At 36.2% G+C, this 26,803-nt stretch overlaps 1 protein-coding gene across 5 annotated transcripts in view; it reads right to left on the bottom strand.

Annotated features, from left to right (window-relative positions):
* Positions 1-434: 434 nt before the first annotated feature.
* The window catches only part of PTBP3 (polypyrimidine tract binding protein 3), a 114,356-nt gene continuing 87,987 nt past the window's right edge, over positions 435-26,803 (bottom strand). For 4 of the 5 annotated variants that reach the window (XM_011992452.1, XM_011992453.1, XM_011992454.1 and 1 more), the window contains 7 exons: positions 16,690-16,767; positions 14,042-14,181; positions 13,421-13,454; positions 10,388-10,480; positions 9,410-9,626; positions 6,171-6,248; positions 604-6,021 (listed from right to left, as the gene is read on the bottom strand). In XM_011992452.1, the coding sequence (XP_011847842.1) occupies positions 5,889-6,021; positions 6,171-6,248; positions 9,410-9,626; positions 10,388-10,480; positions 13,421-13,454; positions 14,042-14,181; positions 16,690-16,767 (773 nt within the window). In that variant the 3' untranslated portion in view covers positions 604-5,888. Of the gene's footprint in view, positions 6,022-6,170; positions 6,249-9,409; positions 9,627-10,387; positions 10,481-13,420; positions 13,455-14,041; positions 14,182-16,689; positions 16,768-26,803 lie in introns of all 5 variants that reach the window. The other variant, XM_011992451.1, reaches the window with a different exon arrangement.

The following is a 26,803-nucleotide window of genomic DNA, read 5'->3' as shown; positions in this document are numbered from 1 at the left end:
AGATCACACCTTGTGTCTCAAAGTGTATGTATACTAATGCCATAGGGAAGCCAACTACTGAACAAAACTGGAAATAGTGTTCCAATTGTAGTTTGGCACTGCAAATATGGGGAAAAAGAGAAAGAAAAAGGAGAGTGAGTGTGCAAGCAAGAAAGCATGCTAACATGCCCCGGCATTACAGCGTGGTGCCAGAGAAGGTGTGTCATAAAAAGATTAGGAAAGCACTTTGCTCCTCAAAATGAGAATTATTCCTAAATGAAGACAGAGACAGAAGATTTTGTGTTTTTCCCATTTTGAACACTGTTTGTGCTCGCTATTCTCTAACCATGACACGTTTAGATGGATGGCTATGGAAAAGAAAAGAAAATAGGACATCATTAGAATTACAGGTAAGACAAGGGGAAACCCAAAGTACAGACAAGAACACAGAAAAATTTTAAGAGAGTACAGATGTCATGACATTTATTAAAAGGCATGCTACAATGCTATATTTGTTAGGAAAAGAGATTAGAGATATCAAGTAATAGTCAGCAAATATACAAACTGAACGAAAATGGAATATACTGTAGTGTACAGAAGCTTGAATTAACCATGCACTACGCATTTAGAAAATATGGTTTTTAATATTTTATCTTCTCTTTGCATTTATAACATAATTCACTTCAACAATCACAGAATCCTTTTTTTCCAATGCCACAAACTCTGTTACAAATGAAAGCTGGTACTGCTGCTTATCCAAAATATACAAGACAATTGATGTTTTATATAAAAACCACTTTGTAAGTTCACTTGTTCCCAAAAACCTTTTTTTTCTTTTTTGGCCTTGTTAAAAAAAAATGTTGTTACAAATATTTACAGCATTTTCTTCTGTTAGATGAACATTCTTACAAACTGAAAAGGGGAACTTTGATGAACAGACCATGTAAAACACCAGACAATGTCAGAGGCTCCTAGCTGTGCTATTTTTTTTTTTCTTAAGATACAGTACTGGAAATGCCCATCAAACTCGTCATCCTAATCCATTCTGTTCACACTGTAACTCCCATTTTCTCTAAGTAGTCTATTCAACAGTAGGCAACAGAAAGTAAAGGCCGCTCTGCACTGGGTCTTCTTTCAGAAAGGAGCTTGGGGAAAATGCAAAATGCTTCACAGAGAGGAGTTAAAACCACAACAGTCAGTCTTTGGTCAGAGCAATGAGGTGACATTTTGATGCAAAACTTTGCTTGGTCAGCAATCTTCATAATTGGTACTTTCTGGATATGGGATGAATTTTTAAAAGATCTGGGAAACAATGGTAAGGGGAAAAAAAAGGCCAGAGTATGATTTTTTTTAATGGCATCAAAAAAATAGCTATTTAAATATTTGTTATTACAACTACTACATAGATCCAAGAAGTGAAAATAACACAACAACAACAACAAATCAGTTGACGATGCTGATTTAAGCATGCCTTAGGCATCTTTCAATTATGACTATGATCACCAAGGTCACTGGACCAGACAAATATCCCTGTTCTCTGGAACATATGCCTCAGGTTACAAAAACTAAGGAAACTACCACAAAGATTTCAAGCAGCTCTATTCTTGGACCTGCACGATGCTCTATAATGAATATTATGTGATAAAGGCAAAAGTGTAACTGAGACTTCATTTCTACAGTTACGATTCTTTGCTTGGATAGATAGTTGGTGGGATGACATTCTTTTAAAACTATATAGTACATATTTCCTGAAAACCAGAATACTGATACTACTTTAGTCTCAAATAGGAAGAAAAGGTCAATTAAGACTACTGAAGAAGGCACATAAACTTTGGTCCTGTTTTTTTCTCCCACTATAAAACCCTTCAAACTTAAGATTTTAATATTTTCTATATTTTAAACCACTCACAACTAGCTGTTAAAATTTGCTCTGAAAAAAGACTGCTAATAGTCTTGTAGATAACAACACAACTCTTTTAAAAGACAGCAGAGTTATATTTTCAAATTTTGTGCAATCTAAATTGAATTTCTTTTAGCACAATAGTAGAGTATTTTAAGTCTGGCAGTTTTATTCTTGTTAACAACAGATCAAGACAAAGGAAAGGTTAAGAAAAATGCTTTATGCATCGTCATGCTGTCTCTTTTTGGTTTTAAAAATAGCAGTACACACATTAGGTTTTCTAAGAGATAGGTGGGGAAAAACACATGTACTTTTGAGTTTGTCATTTTTTTGTCCAAAAATATCTCGTGGGAACAGAAGAGAAACTGCATGACAAAATGCTAAACATATAAGCATTGCTGTCTGATGGCATGGAGACACTGAAAAGAACAGACAGCCAGGCGTGATGGTTCACGCCTGTAATCCCAGCACTATGGGGAGGTGGAGGCAGGAGAATCACTTGAGCCCAGGAGTTGGAGACCAGTCTGGGCAATATAGCGACACCCCCAAAAATAAAATAAAATAAAAAGAAATTAAACAGAGGCGTTCATAGGAACCACTTCTCATCAACTAAAGCAGAATCCATGATCATCATACTAGCTGGAACCAAAGAAGGCCTTGCTCTCATAAGGAAACAGGCAGGCAGAAACGGTATCTCCAAAAACTGAGCTCGGCAACTTTTAACAGCAAATCAGAAACATTACTTCAAATAACTGATTACAATATTTAGTCTTAAAGAATTTATGGCATTCTGTAAGAGCTACTGGGTAATTCTGATACTCTCCAGTAAGTATCAGTTAAGATACTGGGTCATTCTTCTATTTGTATGTTACACAAAGCACATTTTACTGCTATGCAAATTATTCAAATCTCAAAGTAAATCATTTTGGTGTAATTTGCTACTGTTAAATGTGTACTGCTATTTTTTAAAGTCCTGAATATATATACTTTGTGTAGAAGTCAAGACACCTTGAAAAGTGATGACAATACTCCTTAAAAATAAAGTAAATAAACTTAAAAATAGGATCCTATGGTAGATCAACAGAGAAAAATTAACCATTGCTAGAAGATGCTGAATAAATGCATGCCAAAACAGAAATACACAGATCTAGTTTTTCCACCATCCTGATTTTTAATCTTTTTTACAAAAACTATGCCAACACAAATACTGTAGACCTCTATAATTCAAACAGCAAATAGCTTAATATGGACAACATCCATGTGCTACAGCTAATTTTAGACACAAACTGATGGTTTCAAACATGCTATTTTAAAACAAGAACACCCCACATCTCCAAATCTTAATTTGGTTAATTTTGTCAATAAATTAAAATGTATGTAATGTGCATATGTATATACAACTATAGAAGAGTGTATTTATGTATATACACTTATCTACACACACACATTCACACACACACACACAAACACACCCCTACACAAATCCCTGAAAAGGATTCAAATGTTCTCTCTCAGACTTAAAAGGCCATTCCCTACTTCAAAATTACATTCAACATCACTATGATCTCCCTTCCGTTATTAGCAACTTTGCTACACTTATGCTGAATGTTATGAGAATCATGAATTAATAAATTACACAGTAATTCCTAACTTAAAGTAAATGAAATAACCCAATTTAACATGGCACTGAAAATTATAATAGTGCCTGTGTGGAAGGGAAAAAAAAAAAGCAAATTTTGGGAGATTTTGCAAAGAAATTTTTTTCCTCCTTCATATACCCCTTGTGTCTAGGTAAAAATTTATTTCATAAGTAAAAAAACAAAAAAAACCCCACAACTACACACATGATTATATCTATCTATTGAACTAAATTGATCCATTTGAAAAGTCTTAACTTAGTATCCTTGCTTTCTATTCTACCAACTAAGTGTTGCTCAGTGGTGAGTGAATTCTGCTTTTTAAATAATCTGTATCATCTCTTGCAGTCTCTATTTTTCAGTAAAATTTCTTCTGTAAAAACCTCCCTATGTTCAAATTAATCACTAGAATACAGCAAAGAGATTGACATTTTCTTAATTTTTAATTTTTAGAGAAGGGGTTGCACTATGTTCCAGGGCTGGAGTGGAGTGGCTATTCACAAATGTGATCATAGCACACTGCAGCCTCCAACTCCTGAGCTCAAGTGATCCTCTTGCCTGTAGCCTCCTGCCTATAGGCTCAGCCTGTAGCTGGGACTACAGGCGAACACCACCATGCCCAGCAAGATGTTCTTTATTCTTTTAAAAGTTGAGATGAGACACTTTCATAATCTGAAAAGTGTAAAAGGGGTAGACAAAAAATGACCCTTTTGACTACTTCTGCTTTAAAAAATTCTGATCAAGAATTGAAGGAATAATAGCAGTTTCTTATTAAAAAGAAACCATTTTACATTATACAATCACTGAAGCAACATTAAAATGTACTCTTACATTCAACGAAAAAGAGAGGGACACAGCATGAGAAATAACCCACCTTCTCATACTCCAAATATGTGGGCACTCAGTAATGAAGTCACATTAACAAAGAAAAGCAAGTTCTTGCTTGAGGACTGAGAAAAACCAAGTAATCCTGAGACAAATTCTGATGGGTGATAAAGATGAAACTGAGATTGCACTCTATAGCCCCAAATTGATATGCAATAACCCCTATCAGTCACAATGTAAAGAGGCCTACAGGTGTGCACTGAATTATTCCCAAAACCATTCACCCCCCACACCGTCTCTGCACCAAGCACCAAAAATTTGATAAAAACTATTACTTATTGAAAACCACTTAAAATTGCAATGAAAAAAATGTTAAATCCTTACCAAAACAGAGAAAGGAAAAATAAAATGCTTACCAAGCCCACAATATAGTTTTCCAGATATTTAAACTCTAACCTATTGTATCTTAAGCACATAATAAGGCACATAATAAGAAATTAAGTAAATACACAGTAATTCTGAGTATTAGAGATTATAGTGGTACAAAAAACCCTTGAGATTAATTTTTTTCTAAAAGAAGACCTTACCAAAAATAACTTTTAAAAAATCTGTCAAACCATATGATAGACCTGAATATTTTCCTTAAGACTGTAAACTTTTTTTCTGAAAACAATTATAAAAAAGTAGTTTATAAGTAGGATTATTTTTCTTTAAAATTTTCCAAGATCATATTACTTGACAAATAAGTGTCATTTTGAAATTTAAAACATGATTTTTTTCGTAATAAAATTATTAGTTATTCTGACATCATCTTAACAGATCCTAGTTGGATTCCACTTAATTTCCCTGGGGACAGCTGAGACACTGCATTTTTCCAAATAGTCTTAAAAAGTTAAAGATAGGCATTATTTAAAGGAGTGTCTTACAGTGAAAAAAAGAAATCATTCAAAGAAAACATGCAGGTTTATAAATCTGCTTCCAACACAACTCAATGTGTTTATGCATAATAACCATCAATATATGGCAAAGATCTGATGTACTTTGTAAGTGAATATAATTTCCTACAAGAGTCAGACTTCTGATTCACAAGGTTAATAACTTGGTCATAAGTGATTTAAATTACTTACATCAAGTAATTTTAGAAGTCTGTGTTTAAATTTTTTTTAAGTACAAATGAGTTTAGAAACGTTGTATAAGGCTGACCTGGACCCAAACTAAAACAAAGTTAATCCTCTTCAAATCTAATTTAATAGAGGGAATAAAATTATTGGGTGAAAAAAAAAAAAAAACCATTGTTTCCTGATTTTCTTTTTCCTGAAGGTTATTTTCGTAGAAACCATGGTAAAAACGGAAAAGAAACCTTTGACTGGCAAGGGGGGATATAGAAAAAAAGAACATCCATTGATTTTTAAAATATACTTGAATATCAAACTCAGAAAGAGTTATTTTTGTCAAAGAGGCAAAATTGGTCTTGAGCTGCTTCAGTCTATGTCTGAAGGTTTTACTGAAATTATGGTCCAGTTTTAGGAGAAAAATTCACAGAAAAGTCAGATTGTAGATTTTGAGAAGGAAACTCTGAGGTGGTGATTTTCTCCAAGGTCATGGTTATGAAGCTCAATGAGGGCCTGAATTGCTTCTTCCACAGATCCCAACTGAATGAGCGCCATTTTGCGATCTTTCCTGAAAATGGTACAAGAAATATAGAAAGTATTTAGAATGAATTTTGCTTCCAAACTCCTTCCCCCATCAGAAGACTTCACTGAACTACCTTTAAAATTTGCATACCATATTAAATAATTTTAATGTATTTCTTGAAAGCAAAGACTTACTGAAAGAATTTAAAAGCCTTCACTGAACATCCAGCTTCTATGAAAAGGTTCTTCAGATCATCCACTGTAACAGAAGGGCTGTGAAAACATCAGAGGGAGTCAACTACCTGGGCCCCATTCTCAAGTGAAGCAGATTAACTCTTGCAATCATCAAATCTCTAAAGTACATTTCAAACAGAATTACTAAACCATATGACAAAGACTTGATTTGGAAGTTCCCTGAAAGATGTTCAAAAACTGACATGTATCCTCAAGCAATGGAATTTTGTCTCAATCCTTGCAAAAGACATGCGCAGGTATATAAAGGGCAAGAAAAATCTTTCTATATTCTTTTTTCTTTTAAATGTAGCTGAGCCTGGAATCTATATTTATTCTTATTAGTCATACCACTGGCTTCAGTAATCAACTGTAGTACTTCCAAGGTTTCCCAGCTCTGACTTGTCTGCTACAGTCTGGAGTTCCACATTTTCAACTGTTTGCAGGGTAATTCTGAATGTATGTGGCTGCCAGGCTCTAAGGTGGCCCCCAATTATTCCTGCCTGCTTATATTCATGCCCTTGTTTATTCCCCTCCCATAGAAAACAGAGGTATCCTCTGCAAACACTTAGGATACTGTAGAAATGACAATGTGTGACTTCTGAAGCCGAGAGACATTGTGGTTTCCACTATATCCTCTCCTGAATCATCAGCTTTGGAAGGACACCATCAAGACATTATGGAAAAGTCCTCATGACAAGGAACTGGGGCCTTTGGTCAACAAACATGCACACGACTAAGCCATTTTGGAAATGGATCCTCTACCTCCAGATGACCACATCCTTGCCTCGCATCTTGATTGCAACCTTATGACAGACTCAGCCAAAGCCACCCAGCTAAGCCACTTCTAGATTCCTGACTCGCAGTAACAGTATGAGATAATACACATTTACTACTGTGTTAAGTTGTTAAGTTTGGGGTGATGTGTTACACAGCCATACATAACTAATATAGTGGTCTATCACACGACAGTCAACTGACTAAAAGTAGATTCATCTCACAACTGCCAACGAGGACAGTATGGCAGAACAATCATTAGCTCTGTAGGAAGACAGACCTGAGTTCACGTTCTATTCCTCACTCACTTGTATATCACTTTGAGTAAATTATTGAACCTAAATCTCAGTTTCATTAATACAATGAAAATACTGACCTTACTTCAAAGGTTATTATGGATAATAATGCCAACAACAACATGGAATAGTGGATACCAGGAGCTGGGAGTTAGGAGGAAAAAGGTGGTTACTGCTTAATGGGTACAGAGTTTCAGTTTGGGATGATGAAAAGGTTCTACAGAGGGACCGAGGTGACAGTTGCAAAATAATGTGTAAAGTACTTAATGTGAATGTATACTGGACTGTACACTTAAAAATAGTTAAAACTGTAATTTTTACATTATGTGTATTTTATCGCAATTTTTTTTAAAAAGGTTGTTATGGAGATTAAATGAGGCAACATGTGTAAAGCACCAGTACAGTACCCAGAACTTGAAAGAATATTAATATCCTTTCCTCTCCTTCCTACATGTCCTCTGTAGGTTGCAACTAGAGTCCAGCTCCTGCATGATGTGATATATTTAAAAAGCTAACAACAAAGCTGGGCACAGTGGTTCATGTCTCTAATCCCAACACTGTGGGAGGCAGATTGCTTGAGCTCAGGAGTCAGAGATCTGCCTGGGCAGATGGTGAAACTGTCTCTACAAAAAAATACAAAAAATTAGCTGGGCATGCCTACACCTGTAGTTCCAGCTACTTGGAAAGCTGAAGTGGGAAGATCACTTGAGACTGGGAGGCAGAGGATGCAGTGAGCTGAGATCATATCACTGCACTACAGCCTGGGCAACAGAGGGAGACTCTGTCTCAAAAAAAATCTATTAATTAAAAAAAATTAAAAGCTAATGATGACAGGTGCCTGCCTCAGTATCTAATTGTTGTCCATTTGCCCTACACTCCACAGTAACGAGCTGCTAAATTTCTTGGTCCATGTAATCTACTTTTTTTTTTTTCCCTTGACTCTACCAGTTTCCTGGCTGGTATGAGGTTTGATCCATTGCCCAACTTGGATTCAAGGTTTCTCCATGTAGCCTAACTGGAGACCAGCAGGGAGGCTGGATATTCACATTCTTCTGAATAATTATTCTCTATTCCTATTCACTTCCCATTCTCATTCTCAATAATGTTCCAGACTTCACCCCTCTCTACACCTTCAAGTTTTTCAATTTTTACACACATACACACACATCCCCCGCAGCTTTTATCTTTTTTCCAAAGCTTATCCCCCTTTATGTATTAGTTCAAATTATACAAAACTGCCATTTTTTTGTTGTTGTTTTAACAATTTCCAAAGTCCATGAACAAAACTGCCATTTTCGTAGATTAAGGACTTCAACAATTAGGACAGAGATTGCCAAGTATTTTCTTTAAAGGGCCAGACAGTAAATATCTTAGGCTGTATGGGCCATATCATCTCTGCTGTAACTAATCAGTTTTGCTGCTGTAGCTCAAAAGCAGCCATAAATAACATGAAAGTGAATGAGTACAGCTATATTACATGAAACTTTATAAAAGGTGAAATTTGAATTTTATATAATTTTCTCGTATCACAAAATATTTTGCTTCCATTTTAAAATGTAAAAATCATTCTTAGCTCATAGGCCATACAAAAACAGCCACAGGCTACAGGTTGTCAATCCCTGAGTTTGAAGATAACTAAAGCACACATACAACACTGGTTAATAAAGAGACCTGTACAGTGGCTACAGGAAAATAATTTTTAGCTTTTAAGTAATTAACATATCTATGGCTTTACAGCTTGTAGATAAAAAGTACAAAATCCATTTTTACCAAATTCGTAGATACACAATTTATTTGATTTTGTTATATTGGTTAACATAGAGTCATTACTTCTTCAAAGGGATGGACAAATATGTGCCAATGGAATACTTCTGCCTAAAATTATTTTTATGACTTTTTTATAACTGAAAAATAACTAGTTGTGAATTCTCCATTTGGAAATAAAATTTTAAAACAGGTATCTTTCTATTTTAGAGTGTAGGATTGGAGATATCCTTCTGAAGGCATGATGGCAAATAAAGACCAGGACAACTGCTAGGTTAGAACAATTTCAGAGGTTTTAACCTCTCCCAAATCACATACTGTAGATTATTAATAATCTGAGTGATTAATAACTTATTAGGTACATACGGAATGTTGGAAAGATGCAGAGTGGCTGATGGTGGAAAGATATTCTGGAAGTTTTTAGAGCCCGGCTTTTTAAAGCGATGCAAAGGACTATTGCTGAAATCCTTAGTCAGACCTTGGTCTTCTTGTCCCTCTCGAGGAAGCTGTACTGCTTGATGTTTGGACAGTGTAGCACGAAGCACTTTCCCATAAAGTCTCTGACCACTTAGATGGTTCATTGCTAGCGCATGGGAAGAAAATTTTTAAAGTTCGAGTATTAGGATAGATTTCTCAGTAATATCTGTCAACATTACCATAAACTATTTTTATGTATTTAAAACTGTATTGCCAGTTTGAGGGTGAAAAGGGTTTCAAAACCCCAAAACCCTTAAGGAAATATGTTAAATGACTTTATTTTACTATAAGAAAAGCAATTTAAAACAAACAAAAAATATTTTCTGAGCAGAGTGCTATGAAGTTTCAGAGTGCCTGGAACACAGTAAGCATTCATGAAATGGTTACTGAATATATTAGTTTTGTCTCAAGCAAGGCATTTTTATAAGAAATTTTGAGTAAAACTTTACAGCTTTTTTAACAGTGAAGCCATTGAACCCTTTCTTGCATCATCATTACAAAGTTTGCCCAAACTTTTAAGCCACTCAATGGTTACAGAAAGCTTAATTTGGAAGGAAAAGAAATAAATAAAATAAATAAAACAAATCATGCTTATTAAACTTAATGGAAAAACCCTAGGGTCAAAGCTCTAGACATTAACAATATGTTCAAGTAGACAAATGAACTTCAGACTTAAAAGAGTAATGAATATTTTTTAATCTTAACATATAGACAGATGCTTTATGAAGGCATTATCACAAGGAGGTGTTCTTTTACAAAATCATATTCCTACTAGCTGTGTTTGTTTATTTTGAAGGAAAATTCACACACAGAAGGGGCAACAGACGGGGCAAGTTCGCATTATTATTAATTATTAATCATTAGTACCTAGCTGAGCTTGATTTGCATCTGCCATCTGAACCAAGGCATTTTCTTTCTTATTAAACATAATCTTCACTCGATGTACATCACCATAGACTCCTAATTAAAACAAAACAAAATACTGTGTTTAATGTCTGATTGTGTTGTGTTTAATCAATTTTACTAATACACTTAAAGAAGGCATTTCTTATACTATACACTCTCCCTTGGCAATTCCATATATACACTTGCAAATTTTTATCTCTTCCAAGTTCCAGATCTATTCATGTACTTACTCTTTTTCACTTGGACAACCCATAAACACTCTAAACTTATTACGTCCCAAAATGATTCATTCCCCCTTTCCTCTCCCCACTCCCAGTATTCACTAAGGCTGTAGAGAAATACCATCATTCACACAGTTGCTCCAGTCAACCTGGGAGTCATCTTTTGACTTCTTCCTTTCCTCAAACCCTCACACCCACCCAATCAATCACCAGCATCCATTGATTCTATGGTGTAAATATCTCTCACATTTTCCCACCTCTCCCAATCCTCACTACCATCAAAGCTATCAACACCATTTCATACCGGGACTACCACAACCTAATTGACTCTAAATGATCTTATTACCCTTGATTTTTCTACCCTAGTGTTCCCCAAAGTGGGTCCCGTATCCTAAAAGACGGGTAAAATGATTCACTGGGGTATGGAAAGATAATAATCCAACTCTTATCTATACTACTCTGCTTATATAAACCAATATAAACAAACCACAGTTTTTGAATTTTTAATATACAGATAAAATTAAAGCCAACAGGTTTTAGTTGTCAATTCCAGTCTCACTTGATTTATTCATTCAGTGTATTACAATATATTTCAGTTTATGTGCTACAGAATATCATCAATATTATAAAAATAAGATCTTTCAGCAGGGCACAGTGGCTCACACCTGTAATCCCAGTACTTTGGGAGGCCGAGGTGGGTGAATCACTTGAGGCCAGGAGTTCGAGACCAGCCTGGCCAACATGGTGAAACCTCGTCTCTACCAAAAAATACAAAACTTATCCAGGCATGGTGGCGCACACCTGCAGTCCCAGCTACTCAGGAGGCTGAGGTGGGAAAAGTACTTGAACCTGGGAGGTGGAGGTTGCAGTGAGCCAAGATTGTGCCACTGTACTCCAGCCTGGGTGACAGAAAGACTCTGTCTCAAAAAAAAAAAAAAAAAAAGATCTTTCAATAGTTGCTAGCTGCATCATTACCATACTAACGGCACTTTAAAAATTTAAAACGGAGACAAGTATTCCGAATTTGCTACCCTTCTCAGAAATAACTAGATGGTGACATAACTATTCTTTAAAAACTAAACATACACAATTTGTTTTACAAAATGTGGATGTTTATTTTTTGTAGAGATGGGGTCCAACTATCTGGCCCAGGTTGGTCTCAAACAATCCAATCTTCCCGCCTTGGCCTCCCAAAGTGTTGGGATTACAGGCATAGGCTACTGCACCCAGCTGTTTATTAAATGAGTGAGAAATTAACTACTTTTAGTATGAAACATGCTTTGGCTAGAAAAGACTCATATTAAAATGTATTATTAATACATGATTTTATTACTGAAAATTATACACATCAATCATTAATAAAAAGTTCTATAGTGACTGCAAATGAGCATGAGGAATTTCTTTGGGGCAATGAAAATTTTCTAAAATTGGACTGTGGTGATAGCCACACAACTGTGAATTTACTAAAAATCTTTTGAGTTGTAAATCCAAAGCATGTAAACTGTATGGTTGTAAATTACATCTCAAAAAATTCCATTAAAAAAAACCTATCAGCCAGGTGCTGTGGCTTGCACTTATAATCCTAGCTACTCGGAAGGCTGAGGGAGGAGGACTGCTTGAGCCCAAGAGTTTGAGACTACAGTGAGCTATGATCACGCCTTTGCGCTCCAGCCTGGGCAACAGAGTGAGATCCTGTCTCTAAAACTATCACATTCAAAAAATTTGGAAACAATTTTCCTATCTTATTTTAAAAATCTTACAAATGAAGCATACCAGTGAGTTTTAACTCTATTTGTTAGACATATTCAAATATAACAGTTTTCAAGATCCACTGATTTAAGAGGAAAAAATCTAACTTTTCTAGATAAAACATGACAAACATTGGTGGATTACATGAAAAAATTAATGAAATAATTATTGAAGTACAGCAATAATGAAACCCCTGCATTTAGATTATATATCTTTATGATTTATCTTCTTCAGCTATGACAAACATTAAAATCAAGTAGTAAAATAATCTACCCTTGGAATACTGAATCAAAATGAAAACAAGGATTTTTAATAATATCAAAGCATATTAAATCATACTGTTCATTAAATGTTAATCTTTTTATGGAAAAATAAACTCATTAATAAAAATCTTTAAAATAGTAAATATTGCTTATTTCATTGTTCTCGTATTTCCATGCTGTTAGAAAGTTTGGAGACTATTTTAAAAACCTGAATCGCACTATGCCACTCTCTTCTCTCTTCCCTTAAAACTGTTCAATGGCTTCCGATTGTTCTTAGGTAAAAGCCAAACTCTTTAAAAAAGCTTTCAACAGCTCTTCACGATTTTGACCCCATGCGGTTGTCCACCTTTACCAGGTCTCTGTTATGCTCGCCTATGCTCACCACTGGGCTTCCTTCACTTCCATGTACCAGGACCCATCTCTCCCTTCTCCCCTCCTCTGTGAAGACACTGCCCCTACTTTCTGCCTGGCTGATTCTCACTCATGTTTAACAAGTCAGTTTAACTATCATTTCTATTGAGTCCCTCTGCTAGGTTAGGTCTCCCTGCATTACACTCCCTTTACAAAACCTCTATTTCCCATATTATAAATATGTTTCAGTTTATGTGCTACTTACTACTTACTAAGTCTTATTCACTGTTTTATCCTCAGTGTCAACACAATACTTGGCACACAGAAGTAATTAATAAATATTACTAAATAAGTGAAATGTGCTTAATTCACACCTGTAGACAATATTAAAATAGCAAAAATGAACTTACCAAATAGGATAAAAAGCCCATGTGGTGTGATAAGCTGTAAAAACACAAAATAAGTGTCTGACAATAATTTAAGGAAAAATTGAAAATAAGTTTATACTGTAATAACAGTTGTTTTTATTTTAAAGCATGGTTTTATATGCTTCTTCTGTATATACTAGTGATGAATTTTAATACAAGTTCTTAAAACAAACTTAAGCATTTTAATTTGAATACAACCCTGGATCAGAAGTTACCATGGCTGGGCATGGTGGCTCACACCTGTAATCCCAGCACTTTGGGAGGCTGAGGTGGGTGGATCGCTTGAGCCCAGGAACTCGAGACCAACCTGGGCAACACAGCAAGATCCTGTTTCTACAAAAGAATAATAATAATAAAAAAATTAGCCAGGTGTGGTAGTGGGCGCCTGTAGTCCTGGCTACTTGAGAGCCTGAGGTGGGAGGATCACTTGAGCCCAGGAAGCAGAGGTCGCAGTGAGTGACTGCAGCACCACACTTGAGCCTGAGTGAAAGAGTGAAACCCTTTCTCAAAAAAAATAAAAATAAAAAAGAAAGAAAAGAAAGAAAAAAGTGCTACCATACCTTCTCCTGAAAGACTATTTACATATAATACTTTTCAACTCACATCAGGATTGAGATTCGTGACGAGTAGAACAGAATTTCCTGGTATACCACTAGCCCCAGGAATGGCCATCCTTCCAGTGACAGCAGAGGAGGTGATTGTGAGAGGACCAAGAGCTCCAGGAACAGCTGGAACTGATAGACCTTTTAAAAATACCAGAAGCATTTCATATTCTAATTATTTGAAGAATTGTAACACTTGATAGAATTTAAGTAAATAAAGAGGAAAGGAAAAATACAGAAAGAAAATGTGTCACAGCTACCATAAAGATACTGAAGGCCAGTTTTCTGCCCTGCACAGTCTGTCTGCAAGCTGAGCTCCTCATCTGTAGACATTATTATACTTAGTGCTCTATTATTCACACAGTACTCTGCAGAGTAACTGAACTCACTGGGCCTAACGCTGTTAGGCTTTTCAGAGGGTCTGTCAACTACAAACACTCCCTCTGTTTCTTACAATAGACATATCCTCATTCATACTGACTTCTACCATAAAATCAGATGTGTATTTTTTTAAAGTCCTTCAGCAGAAGTCAAAAACATGCATGCTAGGTAGTGCTATATGACATTTTATACGGGAAAAACATTTTGTGACTGTATAAAATGCTATATAAATACTATTTTGACCAAAATAGAAATTTACAAAATTCAATATTCTTTTGTAGCAGAAATGTTCTGAGCTCTCTACTTCTCTAGGTATTATGGAAATACTGAAAGCTCAGTAACACCAGAATACTGACACTATACTTAAAACAGCACACTTTCCCACTATATTGTGTTCTCAGCTTAAAAACTGTCTAAGGTAAAACTTCTAGTTTATGCAAAATGAACCAATTCCTTAATTTAATGATTCTTTAAAATAAACAGTCTGGCCACTTTACCACATATCATGTAATTAAATTATAATATATTTTACATTCAGCCTATTCTGCTTGACAATCTAAGAAGGTCATAACTACCATCATCCATACTGCTGAATTTTAAAACTGTGCAGACCACATTCCCAGGCTGAATACTATTGCACAAAATCAATAGCCCTCACATGACATATTCCCATGCCCCAGCAGTCCAACCCTGACACTTTTGCATAACTTTTGCTGTTTGTATGTCTGTTATACATGAGCTAAGAGCACAGTTCAGCTACACTGTAGGATGTGTGTGTGTGTTTATCTTCTATCAGCTTAAAAGTCTTCTCAAGTCAGAAGCCCTCTTTTATTCACTTTTCGTCTTTCTTAATATTAATATTTATACAAAGAGTATATCTAAAAGAAATATCCAAAATGAGGGAAAACATATCAAAATGTCCACCAATTATTAAACTTGGAGGAGTTTCAAATAAATAAAACTATATTTTTAACATGACAGGTAGAATATTCACTTAATTAAATATATGTTAAGATATACTAAAAACCACCAAGATGGTAAAATTTAAAACCTCAACCTTCATATCACTCTTTCTGTTGACTCCATCCTCTCCATCAAAAAGAGAGTAGTTACTGGCTGGGTGCAGTGGCTCACCCTTTAATCCCAGCACTTTGGGAGGCTGAGGCAGGCTGATCACTTGAGGTCAGGAGTTTGAGAACAGCCTGGCCAACATGGCAAAACCCCATCTCTACTAAAAATACAAAAATTAGCTAGGCGTGGTGGCATGCACGTCTAGTCCCAGCTACTAGTCCCAGCCACTCAGAAGGTTGAGGCATGAGAATCATTTGAACCCAGGAAGTGGAGGTTGCAGCAAGCCGAGATTGTGCCACTGCATTCCAGCCTAGGCGACAGAGCGAGATTCTGTCTCACAACAACAACAACAAAAAAAAAAAAAAAAAAAAAAAAAAAAAAAAGAGAATAGTTAAAATTCCCAGAATTCAAAGGTTAGAATATAAAGATTACTGCCAGAAAGCAGCTATGTTGCAATTTAAAATGTAGTTACGGTCACGAATCAGTTTAAGGTGGAAATACATGGAATAGGCTTACCACTCTGTCATTCCCCTAATCACCAACCTCAGTGTTTTCTTTAGATGCCCTAATCAAATTCATTTTGCTTACTATTTGGAAAATAATGGGAGTCATTATCAAAGTATTAATCAACTCCTATCTCTTAATTATCTCCATTAGCTAGAGACAAAATATACATCGCCTGAAATAAACAGCATGCATACCCCTCTACGGTAATCTTCAAAACCCATTAATGACAAAAGGTTTTCTGAAGATGAATAGTGAATGTATAGTATGACTGTATATTTGTTGAGTACTGTCAAAGGCATTGAAGGCACAAAGATAAGACAGGTCTGTTCAACACATAATTGATAAGCTTATCAGTAAAGACAGAAGCAACTTAAACATTTTATATTCACAACTGGAAAGGCAAATTTAAGGTTATTTCATGTAGTTAGCCTACAGTTATTTGTGCCAAAAGCAAACAAAAATGATGCAGAACACATAATGGATTATTGGAATTAAGAATGGGACCAAAGAGAATAATTTGTAAATAACAAGGAAGCTATGTATCATACAAATCACTACACTTCTACAGGTGATATGTGTAATGCTTTATGGTAAATTCTTCAAATATAGTAACATTCTTCATCTTGATAAGTTCCCAGGAAATATACAACTTCATTAAAAGTCATTTCAAATCCAACTTAAAAGAATTACCTGTAGCTTGAGGAAATCCAATGGCTGGGGCAAATCCAGCAGCCCCTGCATATGGTGAAGAAATTATACCTGGTGCACCTAATGGGAAAGAGAAGCTAAAGTAAACACACTGCCTTCTATAAATACGGTTATGAAAGCAATATAAAACGGCTCCATGAAAGTATATTACTAACAAAGAGATTCTGTTACGGAGTAAAGATCTGTTCAAAAGTGATCTTTAATGTATAAATTAAGAGCCTCTGCCACTTCCAAAGGCTAATCCCTTTCAATTGGGTTCAAGGACCAAGAGTACAGTTTAGCTGTTACTTAGTTTTGGACTAGCCTGAGATTCTTTCTCTTATTTAGAGCAAGATTTCATAATGAAAAATCAGTTACTTATTAAATGTTATTAAATCTGTATCTGTGGAGTAACTATGCTGATTTTTAAAAATGAGTTAAAATTCTTGCCTTTGAGAGGCTTACAAACTAAAAGTACGAATTATAGGAGATTCATGATGAGGGTCGAATGGTACAAATTCAAATGTATTACAACTGGAATAAGAAGTGATCACAGAGGATTCGCTGTGACTGGTCAGAGAAGTTTTCACTGGAGGTAAAACGTTAGCCAGATATTATGTAATCAAAGAAGCACAGTATTTAGCGTGTACTAAATGCTAAACAAATGCTGGTCTTCTCCTTCCTTTAAGAAGCCTGGTGACTGTATATCATCAACAAAAACGGGAGTCAGTTCCAATGGAGAGTCAGTTTTAGTAGACAAATGATTAATTTGGTTTGGGGGAACATCAAATTTGAGATGATGATGAGATATTCAAATAGAAATGGCCAAAAGTGGAAATAAGGGAGCAAAGTCAGATTATTATAAGTAAACACATAAATTTGTGAATTACCTGTGTAGAAATAAATGTGAAAGTCATACAAATGAGAGCTTCACTAAAAATGGCAGGAGACAAGAAATGAAGAAAGCTAAAGATACAGCCTGCGGGTATAGGCACACTTAAGCAACAGAAGGAAAGGGAATATGCTACAGAAAAGAGAAAGAGACTAGCCTTAGAAACAGGAAAAAAAACAAGGAATTATAGTACTTCAGAATCTAGAGGAACAGTTTCAAAAGGGGGATGGGGAGGACCTTCAATATAGGGCACAGAGAATGAGAAATGAAAAAGGTAAACAACAGTATTATAGAAATAGTGAGAGGTTGGACTGCAAACCTCAAAGTGGGGAGTTTGCTTTTTAATGATAGGGAGATGACCATATTTATAGGCACAAGTATGTAGGCTCTATTTGCCAGGAGTTAAAAACTCATATAATTTTATTTTCTTCATTAAAAAGATTTACTATAATTTATTCAATATGTAACTAATTACAGTAATTCAAGAAAATACAGTCACAAGAGACTGCAGGGATAGAATTAGCAGAGAGAATTGACATTGAGATTCAAAAAATGAGAGAAACTGACAGAATAATTGATGAAGTAAGAAGGGAGAGTAAAATCCATTTAACAAATACATGTTGTGAGCATATCATGAGCTAAGCATTCTAGTGAGGAGTCTGAACAAAACAGACAAGATTTTGTCTTTGCTAAATTTACACACAAGTAAGCTCAAGATCATACATAGGTAAAATGATTCATTTTTACAACAGTAAACAGTATATTAAAGGCACAAAGGAAGACTTCACAGAGAGACCTCAAGATAGACACAAGCAATTATGAACATCTATGCTAGAAAGGCTAAAAACAAAGTTAAACATAAGGAGAGAGATGGTGGATATTGTATTATTGTTGCCAATATTCACTTGTCCACTTCTATATAACTGGCCAAACATGACTTGCAACGCCTTCTGGTGGAAGAGCACACATTTCCATGCAATTCACACTGGGCTTGATCATGTGATGTTTTTCCCAAAGAAGAAAGGTGGAAATGACACATGTTACTACTTCCACACAGAGCCTTCAAGTGGCATTACAGGTTTATACCTGCTCCCTTATTCTTGACTCTCTGCCACAAGAATGCCATGTCTCAAAAAGGAGTGATCTTTAGCATGGGCCCTACATAAAAAAGACAAGTGGAGGATGGCAGCAAGAGCTTATTCACAGCTGCCGAGGCATGGGAGAGAAATAAACATTAATTTCTATCAACCACTGATGAGGGGGAGTAGTTGTTAAGCACAGCAAAGTGGCTAACACAGATGGCTACAGAAAGGGTGAGCAGAGAGAGAGCTCTAGCAAGCAGATTTGAGAGAAATTAGGAAAGATTTTGAGATAACTATCATAGAACATTCAATAGAAATACATAAAAGAACTGGCAAACAATTATCAAGACCAAATTTAAATAACTGTTTCCATGTAAAATAAGATTAGAACATTTGCTAAAATTTGATAAAACATGCATTTTTCAAGTGTCTATATAATCCACACTCCCTAAATGAGCAGAAACAGAAACATTATATAGCAAAGTAACCCGTTAGACAATGGATTCATATCTTAATTTCCGAACGAGGCAATTACACAAACCTTTAAGAAAAACGTTTCGGATCTGAATGACTAAGAACGGATTCTTCACATTTGGAAAATGTACCACCATGATAGCAACCAAGGCAATATGAATTAATACATAACATTTTAACCTATGAAATCAGTTTATCACAGTGTTATTTGAAATAGCAAAATCCTAAACAAACAAGCTTAATGTCTAAATTGGAGAATAATTAATATAAATCAACCTTACTGTAGAAAAATGCTCAATGAACAAGTATAAAGACTTTCTTTAAAAAACCTAAAAGTTGCCGAGATTATAAGGAGTAACTAGGCCCAAACTCTAACCCTGTGACACTGAGCTTTGGTTTGATCAGCTCATGGGGTAGCAGGCCAGAAGCAAATACCAGGATTAGCCCATGGTGAGAAGTCAACAGGATACTCTCACTGCATTAACCTATCAGTATAAGCTGAAATAACCTACCCTATCTTCTATTCCTACCATCTTCAAAAGACTATGAGGAAGGTTTACTTCGTGACTAGCAGAGAAGGGAGAAAAGTCCCTGAAAAGTTCTAACTGACAGGAAGCTTTCACAAAACTTTACAGCCCAAATTTACATTTCTTGGAAGTCCAAAGGAAAATCAAGCTGCGAATTTAGGTTGAAATGATCCTGAACATAGAGCCTTTAATGTTGCAGGCAAGCAAATTCTCTCTGGAGGAACAAACACCTTAATCCCAAGCCTCAAAGGACAATCATAATTAATTCTCCAAGTAAAGTGAATAACTCATCCTCACCCTCCCCCACAAAAAACCCCAAAAAGTCAGAAATATCTAAGCAGAAAGAAAACTGCAAAAAGTCTGAGATACTAAATTAAGCAGATGAAGATTTAAATAGTATGTTTGAAAAAAGACATACAAAAAAATATCTGTAGTACAGGAGACACTTTTTAAAAATGAACCAAATAAAATTTCTGGAAATGAAAGCTACAATTGCTAAAATCTAAAATTACAGGACCGATTTAACAACAATTAAACCAAGTTGAAGAGCGTCATCAGTGAACTGAAAGTTAGGTCCTAAGAAATTATTCCAAATGCAGCCCAGAAAGGAAAGTAAGTTTGGTACACTGAGGACAGTATGGGGGTATAACATGTCTAATCAAAGCTCCAGAAAGAGGACAGAAATAGTGGTAAGGGGAAATACATGAAAGGATAATTTCTAGAACCACTGAAAATAGCAAACAATTCACTGACTCAAGAAGCCCAATGAGCTCCAATTAGAATAAAATAAATCCTTAAATGAATACATCAAATACATCATACTGAAACTACACAAAAGAAAAAGGACACCAAAAAAAAGGAAAATTCCTAAAGAATAGCCAGAAAAAACAGAGCAGTAGTTAGCTTGACAAGTGACTTTCTTTTTTTTTTTTTTAGAGACAGAGTCTCGCTCTGTCACCTAGCCTGGAGTGCAGTGGCACAATCTTGGCTCACTGCAAGCTCTGCCTCCCAGGTTCATGCCATTCTCCTGCCTCAGCTTCCCGAGTAGCTGGGACTACAGGCGCTCGTCACCACGCCCGGCTAATTTTTTGTATTTTTAGTGGAGACAGGGTTTCACTGTGTTAGCCAGGATGGTCTCGATCTCCTGACCTTGTGATCTGCCCGCCTCGGCCTCCCAAAGTGCTGAGATTACAGGCGTGCGCCACTGCGCCCAGCCGACAGCTGACTTTCTAAGAGCAACAAAGGAAACCAGAATACCATCGAATGGTATCTTTAATATGCTGAAAGAAAAAATACCTGTCAACCTAGAACTTTATACTCAGCAAAAATAACTCTTAAAATTGATAACAAAAGAAAAATATTTTGGGGCAAATAAAAACTTCAAATATGTTACCATAGACCTTTCCCTAAGTGAAATACTAAAAAGTATTTTTCAGGCAGAATATAAGTGTTTTCAGATGGCCTGTCTTGAGTTGCAAGAAGGAATGAAAAACCTAAAGTTATATATGGTTTAATCTAAATGAATACTGATTGTACAAAGCAATAATAACAAATGGCAAGATTAAAGTCAAATAATGTAAAAATATAATAACATCACAGTAGGAGGAGGTAAAAGGAGTCCAAGTGTCCTAATATTCTTCTATTATGTAAGAAAAGGTACAGCTATTAATTAACATTAGATTTTGGTAAAATGTTTGAAAGTTAAAAATCTAGATAAAAACAGAAACAGTGCTAAACTTCAAACCAGTAGTGGAAAAAACAGAATAATAAACATTTATTCAACAAATATTGTTTGCATGATTACTTTGCTTCAGGAATTAGGAAATATTAGTAAACTAAATAGGCATCCTGCTCCCCAAGTCTGCCCTGGTGAAGTTTAATAGAGATTAAAAACAGAATAAACAATACACAGAATATGCAATAAGTTAACTGTATCGTATGGAAGAAGGTGACAATTACTATGGAAAAAAACAGGCTGGGCATAGTGACTCACACCTAGAATCCCAGCACTTTGGGAGGCCAAGGTGGGTGGATCACTTCAGGCCAAGAATTCAAGAGAAGCCTGGAAAACATAGTGAGAACCCCCTCTCTACAAAAAATTTTAAAATTAGTCAGGCATGGTGGTGCCTGCCTGTATTCCCAGCTACTCAGGAGGCTGAGGTGGAAGGATTGCCTGAGTCCAGGAGTTCCAAGCTGCAGTGAGGCATGATAGAACCACTGCACTCCAGTCTGGGTAACAGAGTGAGAGAGATCTGTTGAAAGAAAAGAAAGAGAGAAGAAAAAGAAAAGAAGAGAGGGAGGGGATGGGACGGGAGAAGAGGAAGAGGAAGAGGGAAGGGAAGGGAGGAGGGGGGAGGGAAGGAAGGAAGGAAGGATCAGGAGAGTTCTGAGGAAGAGCTTGTCAAGACAGGTCAAAGAAGGCAGATGAAAAATATCTCTCCCAGTGTACCTGCAAGAAAAGCACTCCAGGCAGAAGAAATAACCAGTGGAACGATCTGGAGGTTGGAACATATCTGATATGTTTGATAAACAATAGGGATATCAGTATTGAGGGATAGAAGGATGAAGTAGGGGGGCATGAAAAAAGATTTGTCAAAAAAAAAAAAAGATGGTACAGGGCCTTGTAATCCAATGTAAAGATGGGGGCATCCACTCTGAAAGAAATAGAAACCTTTGGAGGGTACTCAGCATTAGAGTAAAATGATTTGACTTCATTTCTTTTCTAACTTACACACAATACAATGTACATATATACATGTGTATGTAATATATTATGTATATCTGTGTACAATGTGATGAGTTTTGATATACTGTCATGCTCAGTGGTCAATAACGATCCACATATACAATAGTGGTCCCATATGATTATAATGGAACTGAAAAATTCCTATTGCTCAGTAATGTTATAGCCATTGTAACACTGTAGTGCAACATATTCTTCATATGTTTGTAGTGATGCTGGTATAAACAAACTCAGTAAAAGTACAGAAAATAAAATTGTGTACAGTATATAATACTTGGTAATAAAGAATTATGCTACTGGTTTATATACATACTATACTTTCATTATATAGTATATACTATACTATACTTCTTATTGTTATTTTAGAGTGTACTCCTACTTGTTTTTTTTAAAAAACTTAACTGTAAAACAGCTTCAAGCAGGTCCTTCAGGAGGTCTTCCACAAGAATGTATTGTCATTATAGATGACAGTTTCATGCATGTTACTGTCCCTGAAGACCTTCCAGTGGGACAAGATGTAGAAGTAGAAGACAGTGATATTGACAGTCCTGACCTTGCGCAGGCTGAGGTTAACGTGTGTATGTGTCTTAGTTTTTAATAAAAAACTAAAAGTTGAAAAAAGTTTAATAGAAAAAAGTTCACAGAATAAGGATATGAAGAAAAAACATTTTTAAACACCTTGTAAACAAAAAATATTTTGTACACAATGTGCTTGTGTTTCGAGCTAAGTATTATCACAAAAGAGTCAAAAGTTAAAAATAAAAAGTTTATAAAGTTAAAATTGTAGTAAGCTAAGGTTATTTTATTTATTTATTTAATTTACTATCATTATTTTTCTAAACTGAGTCTCACTCTGTCGCCCAGGCTGGAGTGCAGTGGCACAATCTGGGCTCACTGCAGACTCCGCCTCCTGGGTTCAAGCAATTCTCCTGCCTCAGCCTCCCAAGTAGCTGGGGTTACAGAAGCCCTCCACCACGCCCAGCTAATTTTTGTATTTTTTACTACAGATGGGGTTTCACAATGTTGGCCAGGCTGGTCTCGAACTCCTGACCTCAAGTGATCCACTTGTCTCGGCCTCCCAAAGTGCTGGGATTACAGGTGTGAGCCACCATGCCCAGGCAAGCTAAGGCTAATTTATTATTAAGGAAAGAAAAATATTACTTTCAGTCCTGCAACCTCTACTCATGGGAAGTGCCCTATACAGGTGTACCATTTTTATTTTTATACTGTATTTTTACTGTACCCTTTCTATGTTTAGATACACAAATACTTATCATATGTTATAGTTGCCTATAGTATTCATTACGGTAACATGCCATACAGTCTAGGTGTATAGTAGACTATAACATCTATGTTTATTTAAGTACACAACAAAACCACCTAATGACACGTTTCTCAGAACGTATCCCTGTGGTTAAGGAACACATGACTGTATATTTAAAGCATGTGAAATTATCATCACAATCAAGATAACAAATATTCACATCATTCCTGAAAATTTTCTCATGTCCCTCTGCTATCTATCTCTCTCCAAACCTTGTCCTCGGGCAACCACTGATCTTTCTCACACTATAGATTAGTTTGCATTTTATAGAAATACATACAAACAGAATTACACAATAGGTGTTCCTTTCCGTCTGGCTTCTCTTGTTCAGCATAATCCCTTTGCCTTTATCACTACTTTATTCCTTTTTATTGCTGAATAGTATTTGACTGCATAGAAGGACCACTTTTATCTATTCACCTGTTAGTAGAATACTTCTAGATTTTGGCTATTATAAATAAAACTGCTATGAACATTTGTGTTTAACAGTAAATCACATTTTAATTAATTTATTCATATATTTTTTGGAGATGGGGTCTGACTGTGTTACCCAAAATGAAGTACAGCAGCTATTCACAGGCTTGGTTAGAGCGCACTCAAGCCTGAGCTCAAACAATCCTCCTGCCTCAGCCTCCCATGTAACAGGGACTACAGGTGTGCTGGCCACCACACCCAGCAACATTTTTAAATTTCACAAATCACCAGGCTAGGTAGGAGCCAGAGGTTTTGCCAACTTGGAGTGAATGATGTTTGCCTTTTGGTTTTCTTGATGTATCTTTCAAACACTGGAGCACTAAAATTATGATGTACAATACGTAAATTATTTCCTTTTACGATTTGTGCTTTCTTGGTCTAATAAACTTTGCATATCTCCAGGTTACAAAGATTTTCTCCTATGTCTTCTTCTGGAAATTTTATAGGTATAAGTGCATTTGTTTTTAAGAGACAGGGTCTTGGTGTTGCCCAGGCTGGAGTGCAATGGCTATTCACAGGCACAATACCACTATGGATCTACATGGAAGTTGTGACCTCCTCTGTTTCTGACCTGGACCAGTTCATCCCTCCTTAGGCAACCTTGTTGGCCTCCTCTCCTGGGAAGTCACGACATCGCTGCAGAACTTAAGTGCAGACATCCGATCAGAACAGAACATTATAGCCCAGAACTCCCGGGCTCAAGTGATCCTTCCACCTTGGCCTCCTGAATAGCTGGAACTACAGGTCCACACAACAAATTTTACATACAGGACTAAGATCCATTTCAAGTTAATTTGTCAGTATGCCACAGGATAATGGTTAATACTTTTTATCCCCAATACCAATATCCACTTGTACAAAATCCACTTACTGAAAGATTTTACCTTTCCCTAGTGGATTAGATTGGCAACATTGTTGAAAATCAATTGACTACATCTGTGGATCTATTTCTAGTCTCTCTAATATGCTCCATTAATCTATATATCTATCCTTCTGACATTACCAAACTGGTTTGATTACTGCAGCTCCATGTTAAGTCTTACAGCTTTAAAAAAAAAAAGTTTTCAAGCAGCTCTATTCTAAATGCTTTCTTTTTCCATTTCTGTATTAATTTTAGAAGTTAGGTCTATCTTATTTAAGTAAGAAAAAGAATTAAAGTCCCAGGGATTAGGCCAGGTGTGGTGGCTCTTGTCTGTAATCCCAGTACTTTAGGGGGCCAAGGTGGGTGGATCACTTGAGGTGAGGCATTTGAGACCAGGCTGGCCAACCTGGTGAAACCCAATCTCTACTAAAAATACAAAAAATTAGCTAGACGTGGTGGCAGGCACCTGTAATCCCAGCTACTCAGGAGGCTGAGGCATGAGAATTGCTTGAACTCGGAAGGCAGAGGTTGCAGTGACCCAAGATTGTGCAACTGGACTCCAGCCTGGGTGAAAGAGCGAGACTCTGTCTCAAAAAATAAAAAAAGCCCCAGGGATTAGAAGAAAGGATATAAACTGACATTATCTGTAGATGATATGATTGTGTATATTGAAATGTAAAAAGAATCCACAGGCAAATTATTGGAATTCGTAAGAGTTTATCAGGGTTTCTGAGTTACGAAATCAAGAGATAACAATGTTGCATTTCTGTATTACCAACAGTTAGAAAACAATAATGATACTTCAAACTTACACTGGGCTTATGTTAGGTATCATTTTAAACTCTTCATGTACATGATGAGCACATTTAATCTTCACAACCCTACCAGTTAAGAACAGTTACACATTACACACAGAAAGAAAGAGAAATGCAGAGTAGTTAAGTAACTTGCCCAAGATTACACAGCTCATAAATAATAGGTCTAGAATCAGAATACAAAAAGTATGGTTCCTAGACACCACACTATGCCATGTAAAATAGAAGTAAAAGTAAGAAGTTCTCAGGAATAGCCGGGCACGGTGGCTCACACCTATAACCCCAGCATTCTGGGAGGCCGAGACAGGCAGATCACGAGGTCAGGAGATCAAGACCATCCTAGTTAACACTGTGAAAACCCCCTCTACTAAAAATACAAAAAATTAGCCAGGCATGGTGGCATGTGCCTCTCGGCTTCAGGAGGCTGAGGCAGGAGAATTGCCTGAACCTGGGAGGCGGAGGTTGCAGTGAGCCGAGATCACGCCACTGCACTCCAGCCTGGGCAATAGAGCAAGATTCTGTCTCAAAAAAAAAAAAAAAAAAAAAAAATTCTCAGGAATAAATTCAACAAAAAAATGTGCAAATCTTTAAGGAGAAAAGTCACCCAACTTTACTGAAAGACATTAACAAACATCCAGGCTGCAGTGGCTCACACGTGTAATCCTAGTGCTTTGGGAAGCAGAGGTCAGAGATCACTTGAGACCAGGAGTTTTAGACCAATCTAGGTAATATAGAGGGACCCCATCTCTACAAAAAAAAAAAAATTTTTTTTTAATTAGCAGAGCATGGTGATGTATGCCTGTGGTCCTGGCTATTCAGGAGGCTGAGGTGGGAGGATTGCCTGAGCCTGGAGGTCAAGGTTGCAGTGAAGCATGATTGTACTACTGCACTTCAGCCTAAGTGACTGAGCAAAACCCTGTCTCA

Source organism: Mandrillus leucophaeus, unplaced genomic scaffold (genome assembly GCF_000951045.1).
Source record: "Mandrillus leucophaeus isolate KB7577 unplaced genomic scaffold, Mleu.le_1.0 Scaffold410, whole genome shotgun sequence".
NCBI lineage: Eukaryota > Metazoa > Chordata > Mammalia > Primates > Cercopithecidae > Mandrillus > Mandrillus leucophaeus.
The sequence above is the reverse complement of the archived record's forward strand: the minus strand, read 5'-3'. Positions and strand labels throughout refer to the sequence as shown.